This window comes from Megalobrama amblycephala, linkage group LG21 (genome assembly GCF_018812025.1).
Source record: "Megalobrama amblycephala isolate DHTTF-2021 linkage group LG21, ASM1881202v1, whole genome shotgun sequence".
NCBI classification, from domain to species: domain Eukaryota; kingdom Metazoa; phylum Chordata; class Actinopteri; order Cypriniformes; family Xenocyprididae; genus Megalobrama; species Megalobrama amblycephala.
The window spans coordinates 27,095,719-27,107,008 of record NC_063064.1 but is presented as its reverse complement, the minus strand read 5'-3'; the positions used below and the strand labels follow the sequence as shown (position 1 = coordinate 27,107,008).

Below are 11,290 nucleotides of genomic sequence, written 5' to 3'. Positions count from 1 at the left end.
CTAATATAATGCAGATGAAAATGTAGATCATAAAACCACACTTACATATTTTTGGACTGTAACATAAGGCAGATCAGGACACATCATGAACTGTCATGTCTCCCATTTGGACTTTTATGTTTAGTTTGCATTTTGCCCTGTTCTGTTCCTTTTTCCTGTTTTGTAGTCCTTTTGTATTCTAGTTGTAGTTCTTTTGGTTCACCTGTGTCTAGTTAGTCTTGTTATCTCCTGTGTATTTAAGCCCCATTGTTTGTTATGTTAGTTGGTCAGTTGATTTTCTGGCTCCTCATGTTTCCTGTTTTGTTTAATAAACTTACGTGCACTTAGTTCCACACTTCTGACTGCCTTCCTTGTTACAGTAATGGTTTGAGTTCAAAATGGCATAGCCTACTAGCATACTCATACTATTTGTGCCATATAAAGATACAGTATGTAAAGAGTAAGAGAATCAGCCAGAGTTTCTAACAAATCTACATTCAATCTTTTTTGTGTAAAAAACATTTAAATGTAGCAAAAATAACTGTACCAATAATAGATATATAACGAGAAACAAACACACCTGAACAAGCAGATCAATATCTTCAGGATTATAAGGCATCAGATAGGTGAGTTTGATCAGTGTTGAAGCTAAACTCTGCAGGAAAGTGGATCTCTAGGGCCAGAGCTGAGAACTCCTTGACTAGATCATAATATTGAACATTTTTATTTAATAACAAAAACAGGTATTACATTTATTATTATACCTTTACCTGTAAGAAAAAGATCCATATTTAACAAGATATAAAGTAAAATATATAGCTTGCCAGAATGCCTTCTGTATTCAACTTACGAAGAAAGTGTAACGCCTCTTGCAGTTCAAGCGCTTATGCTACGTCCTACACCTTCCGTATTTAACTTACAAAAAAGCATAAGTTTCGTAAGTTGAATACAGAAGGCGGAAGCTAGTTATTTTACTTTATAACTTGTTAAATATGGATTTATTCAGAAGGCCTTTATTAACCCCCAGAGCCATGTAAAGTATAATTATGATGGATGGATGTGGATTGAGACACTTTCTTCAGCTCATGCTTGTTGGTCCCGTTCACTGCCATTATAAAGCTTGGATGCATCAGGATATTTATTAATATAATACATTTTTAGAAAGAAGAAAATCATATACACCTAGGATGGCTTGAGGATGAGTAAAGCTTGAGATAATTTTCATTTGAAAGTGAACTAATCCTTTAAATATAAAATAAACTAATATGCAAACAATTACATTTCGGTCAATGTCTATTAAATATTAATAATCAGCTCTACATTGAAGTTTGCTGCATGCAAAAATCTAATCAGTTAATCATATGTAAGCATTGATCATTATTAGTCACTGTACTATACTGTACATACTGTCATACTTTCTGTACTTGTTTTTCTCTTTAGAGGTGCAACAAGTGAAGAAATGAAGCGGTTCATCCATGTTTTTTGGAGCACACAGAGGAAGTTAACAGAGATGTTGTTTCCACCTGGCAGGAGCTGTAGTTCACCTCTGTGAGAAGATCATCAGAACCTGCACAGATACACACTTTATTATCATGTTTCTATATCATGGAGCTCAGTTTATGCAGAACTAAACTTACTGTCAAAGTGGCAGAGACAGATGAATCCCATGAGTCCAGACAGAAATAAACCAACACCAGTGAAAACCAGCACTACCAAAAGCCACGAGACTGTCAAAAAAAAGCCATTTCTAGGTTTACTTTAAGGTTTGTTTGCATTGAGAAAAGTAAAGGTGTTTTACAGCGATTTTACAGAGTCTCATTGATTCAATGCTGACAAACCAGTTTCTCAAATTTAAAATGCATCAAAGAAAACTGAGTAAAGAATATTATTATTCAGAATAGCAGTTTTCTTATTGATTAGTCTTTTTTGTTCTCAGGTGTTTCTTGTTACTTGTTACCCCTTGTGTATAAACTGCCCTTGTGTTTCTCCTGTTCCTCGTCAGTCGTACGTTTATGTAACATGTTAGATGTATCTGGTGTTTTCTTGTGTTCCTGCATTCTCTGTTTTCTTTGACTCCTGGTTCTTTTGTTATCGTTTTGTTTGTTCATTAAACAGCCATCTGGAGAAAAAGTGAGTTTTAAAATGAGGATAAATACAGTAATTGCGTGCACATAACCAACTGATTTACTTACCTTGGATTGCTTTGATTCTGCACTGTTTCCTGCATAACAACACACATCAGATATCAAATAATGACCACGATAACACTTTTTTTCAATGATGATGATTCCCCTTTAGACATTCTACTACATGTCAACTAACTCTCATTACAGTATTAGTAGACTGTTTTAATATCTACTAACACTTTATTTTGATGACCTACAAAATAAAGTGTAACCTATTATTTTTGTCAGCTATAGCAAAAAATCCTTAGGAGCTTGACAAGCATCCATGCTGAACACATTTATATCAAAACAAGGGCAGATCAGAAGGTGTAATAAGCAGCATGAATATTATCCAGCTGAAATAGTTTGGAATTTTTCATGATTCTGATTGGAGCCTATTCGTTAAGCAAATAATATGAAATCATCTCAGTGCCAGCTAATGCAAAGGTTTGCAAATCCCTCTAACCTGTTTGCTGTGTGTTATATAAGTAGCCTATAATAAAACATAATGCTATTCATATGAAAATAATACACAAAATATAATATAGTACATAACATGGAGGGAATTGATTTTACTCTTTACCTTGTGGTTGAGAGGTGGATTGTACAGAGTTGATGGTTGAGTAAAATGCTGTATCTTCCTCACCAAGGCACTAAATAACAAAGATTGATCTATTAAATAGTGTCAAATATTAAAATGATCTCATTAATGGTTGATAATGATAGAAATACTTACTGAGTCTGAACCGGCCATTGTTAAAGGAACTCCTACAAACCAAGATGTCAGCAAACCTTGACATTAACGTGTATTTGACTTTTATTTTGAGTGAAATATGACTCGTTTTGAGGGAGAAAGTAAAAACTTACCCTGTTTTCTACTCTTTCTTTCAATCCAAATCCTAGTAAATTTCACAAATATATTTTGTGAACCACTCTATGCCTTATTTTCTTATAATTTCACCAATTATTTTATATATGCACAAAATGAACTCTGAAACATCTTTACCTCTCATCCTTTGACCTTCCTGCAATGAAGGAAACATCAAATCAGATTGACCAACTTTTCAACCAGAATGCTAAATCTATAAGCCATAAAGTCATGCCATTTTTTTTATACTCACGTGTACATCCGTATAAACAGATGCCAAACAGTCCAGTCAGTACAATTCCTCCACCAGTTGCAACCACAGAAATAGAGAAAAACACCTCTGTGTCAGACAAAGATATAAAAGATTAGCAACGAATTCACTGTTGCATTACTGTATATTAAGTGTCAAATGCTGCCATTGGGTTACATAACATAACAAAAGCTTCTGAGTAAAGTTACTTACTTTTATTTAAGTACTTATTTAAGTACTTAAGTATTTCAGGGTCTTCAATCATCAAGAGGAAATTTATAAAAGAGAAATTGACCATTAGCATATGTGTTCAACATGCTTAAATAACATATTCAACTCTCTCAATATAAAATTGTAATTTCCCAGCTAACAAGGAATGTTCTTATAGAACGTTGACTAACATTCTGTAAAGGTTCTCTCAAAGTTGTGATCAAACGTTCTTCCGGAATAGAATGTTCGTGCAAAGTTATCTGGTCTTTAAAGGTGCCGTATGTAATATTGACAGGTAGCAGTTGAAATGGGTATTGCAGTCCAAATTCAAAATACTGGAGAGAGTTGTTTCCCCTGCAAACTCCTCCTCAGACTCGACGCTCACGCGGATGCCAGATTGAGGACACGCAAAAGGAGCGAGCGCAACTGACAACAGAAGGTGAGGAGACTTACACAATTTTGATTTATAAGCATTTTAATATGCTCCCGTTCATAGAGATTTTTAGATGGATGCTGAGGCCTTTTAAGTTGGGAAGAATCTGTGATCTCGGACCCAGTTTGTTTGCTGGCTTCAATGGCTGCAATACCCTGTGTTTTACTCCAGGGGTGTCAAAATACTATTGTGTAAATTGGCAGTGGGCAGAATTACACAGACCCAAACAAAAACAGACATTCTGACACACATTTCTGTAGCAAGTGTTTTTCAGAGAAATGAGTATGTGAACTTTTGAATATCTGCAAACATATTACGGTATTTTTATGCTTTAGTACAGTCAAAAAATTACATACAGCACCTTTAATAATGTTCTCAAAACATTATAAAATCATTTTTTTCTTAAATGTTTTAGTTGGACATTCGTCTAATGTTGTTTTACTAAAGTAACATTTCTATAATGTTGGAAGAATGATAAAATGGAATGTTTCCTTAAAGGTGATAAAGAGGATGTTTTGTTTTATACATTTTGCAATATTACTTGGAACTGTCTTTACTAACTGATAAAAGACTATTTATTAGGTGCACTGAAAGGAATAATATTAATATACATCATCTGTGCACGAGGTAGGGCCTTAAAAACATCAGGCAATCGTTTATGCGATCATCGCGTAAACGATTGGCCCTCTGGCTTGTCAATCACTGCCATGACGTTCCTTGTGAGAGACGAGCGTGGCTGCGCGCTCCAGTAACTTTCCACGCTCCACAGGCGCCGCATGCAATGTTTTTGTCAGGAGACAGGAGTAACAACTGCAGATTATGAGTTACCTGCGGTGAGTCCGACATAATGAATCCACTAACACGACACAGCGAATGCCGGTGGTAAACACTCGTGTTCCAATACTCGTGCATGAGTTTTGGGAGGCGTTCCCTTGAAATGAGCTGTGAAGGAGGGGGGTTGTTCTTACGCATGCGCTCATTTCAAAAACTCACTAACAGTCTTTGGTTTCTCAGTCGACGAAAAGATCCTCTTTAGCACCTTTAACGTTTGCATAACAAAGAAAAAACCTTTGAAACGTTCAGAGAACATACAGAAATAATGTTTAATACGAACTTTAGCAAAACGTTCTTAGAACATTTTTGTTAGTTAAGTTACCTGGTGTATGTTCTGTAGTTTCAGTAACTGTAGACGATTCCAGAGATGCTGAAGATTTGTAAATAAATCAATCAAATGTGTTTTGTCTACGTAAAAGATTAGAAGAGAAGACCTCAAGATTTACCATTTGCAGGACCTGTTGAACTCTGGCTGTCATGGGTAGTTAGACTGGTCATATCTGTAAGCAACAAAACAAATGTAGATGAGAAGATTTAAAGCCAACCAATCAAAATCTTTGATAAATAGAGGAAAATTATGAGCAGAAAAGCACTTACTGGTTATCGGATCTGTTATCATTTCAGTACTGGATGTTACAGTCAAAGCTATTGAAACCACAGGACAAGAGTTACACTACAAGTTAAACATTATTAATGGACAAATAGTTTTTAAATGACCTTTTATAATGTAAGTATAACAATAAGATGAAACAGAGTTATGTTGGTTGAGAGGATTGTACAATCAAGGCAACTCACATGTTGTTGTTGTGTCCATTGTTGACGCAGTGGATAAATTTGCTGAAATTAATGTTTATATATGAAATCGCAATGATCAGTTTAGAAAGTGCTGGAATAAGAAAGACACATACTGGCTTTAAAAAGCCTTTAAAAATTATTTTAGCTATTAGTCTATACTCCCAAAATGTCACATAATTACCGTTCTAAAATGTATATTCGTCATTATAATTGCGCAAGGAGGAAATGAACGGGAACATTCTCACAACGTTTGCTAAATGTTCTGGCAAGGTTCTCTTAAAGTTATGAACAAACGTTCTTCCAAAATGTCACATAATTATCTTTGAGATATATACATTCCATTTTACAGTTTTTCTTTACTGTCAAGGGTGTATACAAATGTTTCTCCAATGCAATACAAGGTTAATGACTATGACGTAAACTAAAGCCTATCAGCTGTTTTTAAAAACATCTGCCCCACCCCAACTTCCTGTTTCAATTGGACATATGTCAACACAGGAATCAAAATGTTGTAATGTTTTTTTTTAACTAGGGTAAAGCAACTGAAATGCTCCTTAGTGTTTTCTTATGTGACGCATATATAAATTAATACAAGTTAAATCAGAAAAGCTGGAAATTCAATTAAAAATTCTAAGATTCCACCTTCAGTGGTTCCATTGGGGGTCAGTGTAGTTGGGCTGTCCTCTGTGATCGGCGGCAAAGATGACATGGCAGCAAAACCTTATGAGATACAAAAACATCAGCTTGGAAAAGAATAAACCACATTATCTATCTATTACACATAGTTTGCGATTAAACAGCGCACCTCTGACCCTTACTGAGACTGTGTCGGAATGAGGAGATGTTGCATTTTCTCCTAAGCTATACACAGTATAGTAGCAGGATATGTTGACATGTGAACTCTCTGCATCTTGTGACCACAGGATCAGTTCGTCGCTAGTAAGAGTGAGGTAACACGATGCACTTGGTTTTTTAAAGTTCTCCTGTCCTGCAGGGTAGAACATACATTCAGATACACGATGCATCTCATGACCTCCACACACCATCTGCACCGTTTCTCCATAGGTGGCAGATGTAGGAAATATTGTCAGGTTGGCCTGCGGCAAACCTAAAAAAAAAGAAGAAAAAAAAAAGAGAAGATACATAAATTCACCTTTGCAATAAAATATAACAATTAATTATTAACTCAGACCTTTTTAGATTCAATTTGAATTTAAAATGCATTCATTTAAAAACATACAAATGTGCTGTGCTTGTGTTAGTCATTAATTTAATATACTAGTCCATATATATATATATATATATATATATATATATATATATATATATATATAAATTAGTATACAATTTTATAAAATATATTAAATTAGTATTAAAAACCAAAAAGATAGTTTTTATTAAACTATTGACTCTTGAATATGAAAAGACACATAAAGGCTTATATAAAATAAATATTACATCTATATGTTAATCTGTTCAACATTTGTAAAAGTCAGGTCTAGAGTTCTAAAATCTATATTCGTCATTATAATTGCGCAAGGAGGAAATGAACAGGAACATTCTCACAACTTTTGCTAAATGTTCTGGCAAGGTTCTCTTAAAGTTATGAACAAACGTTCTTCCAAGTAACAAAAATAGAAAGTTTGGTCAAAGTTAACTGGTCTTTAATAATGTTCTCAAAACCATTAGCACAAACACATTATTTATACATTGTTTATATGTTTTTTTTTTTATGTCTTTTTTTTTTTTTTTTTTTTTTTGCTTCTTGTTTCAGAGAACATTCAAAAGTAACATTCCCATAATATTTTAAATATATGCAAAATGGAATTGCATAACCATATGAGAACATAAGCAAAACATTCATAGAACATATTTTTGTTAGCTGGGTTAATATCATTGTAAGGCATGAGAGATCACTTACCTTGTGATTTAACCTGCAGTAAAAGCTGAATGGTTATGAAGATGAACAGGGCCATTTCAATTTGTCTGAAGGCACTGTGAACAAACATTACATTAGAAGTGAACAATTGATGCTACTCAGAAAGAGTCTGAGAGGGAAGTAGGTAATGAGACCTACCTCAAAATGGGTGAAATGTCAACCTGACATGTCTGTAGAAGAATCCTGTGCTATAAGCATTACATGTAACCAGTTACCATGTATCAATCTCAGAATAAATTCAAAATTGACAAATAGATCACACAAGTAAGAAAAGTAAGAATCAAACTCCAGAAACAGGTAATTCACAAGGGTGGTGATGAAGACAATTAAAAAGGAAGTTCACAAACTCACTTTCACTTTATGTATTAGCCTTTGTTATTACCGTTTTTCTACAGAAGTGGAAAACGAGAAGTACAATGATCCTTAAAGTTACATTATGAATCATGCTAAGATTTATGTTACTTTTGTAATGTCTATATAGCAAATTTTTATGTTTAGCAGAATGTTGAATAATAAAGAGGAATAATTTTAGGGAATAATATTGTGTTACTCCCTAAAAAAGTAACAAATTATGTTAACTAATTATCTTAAAGGGATAGTTCACCCAAAAATGAAAATTTGATGTTTATCTGCTTACCCCCAGGGCATCAAAGATGTAGGTGACTTTGTTTCTTCAGTAGAACACAAATGATGATTTTTAACTCCAACCGTTAATGTCTGTCAGTCTTATAATGCGAGTCAATGGTCACACACTTTATAAGAGTCAATAAACATGCACAGACAAATCCAAATTAAACCCTGCGGCTCGTGACGGCACATTGATGTCCTAAGAGACGAAACGGTCGGTTTGTGCGAGAAACCGAACAGTATTTATATAAATTTTTACCTCTAAAACACCACTATGTCCAACTGCGTTCAGCATTCGCTTGGTGATATCTGATCGCGCTCTGACAACGGAAGTGATGTCTGGCACTCACTGATGCACGTGACGTCACCGTCGACCGTTAGGACTGCGGTCACGCACTCTGAGTGGCAAAAGACTGAGCAGCAGCATTGGTTTTCAGCGTGAATGTCGCGAAAAACAGGAAACGGGAAAGAGCTTTGCGGCTGACTGTACAAATAGATTTGACACAAACCCTGAGGTATATATTTAAAAACTAGAGAAAGCAACAGAAAAAGAAGCAAATGGATCACTGCAATTCACAGAAACAGCTGGACTCCAGCAGAGAAACATGGATTTGCAGTTATCATTGTGTCGAATTGTTGGATTTTGAGGTAAAATCATACCGTATATATTGTATTGTTATATATTATGTTGACGACTCATCAATTAAATATTTTCCATCTTATATTATGCATAATTGGGTGTTTTTAAGTAAACAACACTGTCAAAAACTATACTATAAAACTATATATGTTTTAGGGCTGGACAATATGACGATATAACATTGATATAAGTGATTAAGCAGATTTAAACCTACCGATATTGTAGTTATATAAAATATTCACAGCCAGATTTGCTTTATGTATTTCCCCTGCGTCAAATCAGGCACATATAAATGTCAGGAAACACGACTCCTGGCTGCATGTCAATATCCATGGATTAGGTTTATTTGACAAGTTGTAAGAAACACTTTCGAGTCCAACCTTTAGGGTAATTCGTTAGTTTTACTCGCGTCTTCGCCGTTTCTCCTATTAATCCAGTTACGCAGCAGGTTCTTTTGCCACTCAGTCCTGCTGAGGGAGCGCGTTTTCGGCGGGAAAGTGGCGTCGATGCATACCCTCTATATGCGCGAGACATCACTGCCGTTGTCAGAGCGCGATCAGACATCACCAAGCGAATGCTGAACGCAGTTGAACATAGTGGTGTTTTAGAGGTAAAAAAATGATATAAATACTGTTCGGTTTCTCGCACAAACCGATCGTTTCGTCTCTTAGGACATCAATGTGCCGTCACAAGCCGCAGGGTTTAATTTGGATTCGTCTGTGCATGTTTGACTCTTATAAATTGTGTGACCATTGACTCGCATCATAAGACTGACAGACATCAACGGTTGGAGTTAAAAATCATCATTTGTGTTCTACTGAAGAAACAAAGTCACCTACATCTTGGATGCCCTGGGGGTAAGCAGATAAACATCAAATTTTCATTTTTGGGTGAACTATCCCTTTAAAGTTACCTATAATGCCCCTTTTATAAGATGTAATATAAAGGTGCATTCACGCCACCTCATAATTCATGTAATTATGAGATTCTAGCTGGTAAAAAACGTTCACGTTCTCGTAGAGCTCGTAATTACAGCTTGTAGACTGGGAGTTTTCTGAAAGCTCCCACATGTACCACGTGGCTGCTGTACCACCTGACCGCTGTAGATTCATTTAGGCTTTGACAGTGCACAGCTCCGAATATAATGTCACATGTTGTCATCTCAAGATTCCGGTAAATATGAGGTGGCATGAATGCAGCATAAGTCTCTAGTGTCTCCAGAATGTGTCTGTGAAGTTTCAGCTCAAAATAGTAATTATAGCTTGTCAAATTTGCCCCTATTTGGGCGTGAGCAAAAACACACCATTTTTGTGTGTGTCCTTTTAAAAGCAAATGAGCTGCTGCTCCCGGCCCCCTTTCCAGAAGAGGGTTGCTCAACAACAACAAAGCTGGAGAATCTGACGCAGCCAAAATGATGATTATCAGTAACGGTGTTCAGCCTTACATTGTTCAAACCGGATGGAGAGACTCAGGAAGAACTTACAACCTTTAGAATGAAACTGGACGTTTCTGAATGGTTAGTGGATAAATTTATGTAGTTGTTGTGGAGTTGATTCAACTCATTGACTAGCATGTGCCGTCATGTTAATCTTTTGTGCAAATCCAGTGTTGAATTGACCCTCGTTCGTGAAGCAGTCCGGTGTAAAATGACAGCATCATTCTACTACAACAGTTCTTTCTCTTCTCTAAAGCAGCCCAACATGGCCTCACCCCCTTTGTTGCGTGTTCTTGGGGGCAGGGTTTGTGATGTAATGTAAATGTTGGGGTTTGTGATGTCACTAACCCAGGAAGAAGCTCATTGTAGTCCCTACCAGCCGTTTATTGTAGACCTTAAAAAGCGATTTTCTGTAAAAGAAAATATCTCCCTTTGCATTGAACTTTGAGTGTCGTAACTTTGCAGATGTTTATGCTCAAACAGCAACATTACACACTAACTAAAGTTAAAAAGTGAAATCATAAGGACCCCTTTAAAAAAAGGAACTCAAATATTAATTTGAAAAGTTTAAATTTAAAAAAGTAATGCATTACTTTACTCATTACATCAAAAGTAATATGATGATCATATAATGCTTTTTTGAAAGCTTCAAGCTTAATTGCCTCCAGACTCTCCTATATAAAACCTACAGACCTGTACAGATAGAAAAAGCCTCACATTGGCTCAAATTGTCTACTGTGATATCAGCAAGGGATGCTTTTGTCCCTTTTTGAGGAAAAAAACCAATGTCATCAATAAAACCAAGCAAATATTGACCAACAGCATTAATAAGCAGATGGAAAATGTATATTTGGCCTTTATAGCATTCTGTTTTAGGTGATATTTGCACGTCCCGTCATTCATTTTATTGACACGTTAAAGACCAAACAATTTAGGTGTGTTGTGCGAGTGGGTCAGCGATGACGTTCGCACCCGCTTGTGTCAGAGAGATACCACAGGAACAATGCAGGGCCGTTAATTTAAAGCGTTTACGGATGGTCTTAATGGGGTCTGTGTAACAACAACCCACACCCTTCGCTGTGGCCTTCAAGGCCTGAAAAGAATCTACTGCCCGG

At 35.8% G+C, this 11,290-nt stretch overlaps 1 protein-coding gene across 2 annotated transcripts; it reads right to left on the bottom strand.

Moving 5' to 3' along the window:
• Positions 1-1,133: 1,133 nt before the first annotated feature.
• Positions 1,134-8,099, bottom strand: LOC125256957. 2 transcript variants are annotated; one of them, XR_007182218.1, is made up of 17 exons: positions 7,612-8,099; positions 7,456-7,529; positions 6,340-6,642; positions 6,177-6,254; positions 5,535-5,576; positions 5,337-5,384; positions 5,186-5,239; positions 5,062-5,109; positions 3,476-3,517; positions 3,266-3,352; positions 3,151-3,169; positions 3,012-3,043; positions 2,881-2,912; positions 2,728-2,797; positions 2,172-2,200; positions 1,617-2,098; positions 1,134-1,546 (listed from the first exon to the last, which is right to left on the bottom strand). XR_007182218.1 is itself a non-coding variant. In XM_048173314.1 (16 exons), exons 2-16 carry the CDS (start codon positions 7,508-7,510, stop codon positions 2,087-2,089), a joined length of 951 nt encoding a protein of 316 aa, XP_048029271.1. In that variant the 5' UTR covers positions 7,511-7,529; positions 7,612-8,099; the 3' UTR covers positions 1,559-2,086. The 2 variants fall into 2 exon arrangements, 1 of the variants encoding a protein (XP_048029271.1); XM_048173314.1 differs by lacking the exon at positions 1,134-1,546 and having other exon boundaries at positions 1,559-2,098.
• Between the last annotated feature and the right edge of the window lie 3,191 nt (positions 8,100-11,290).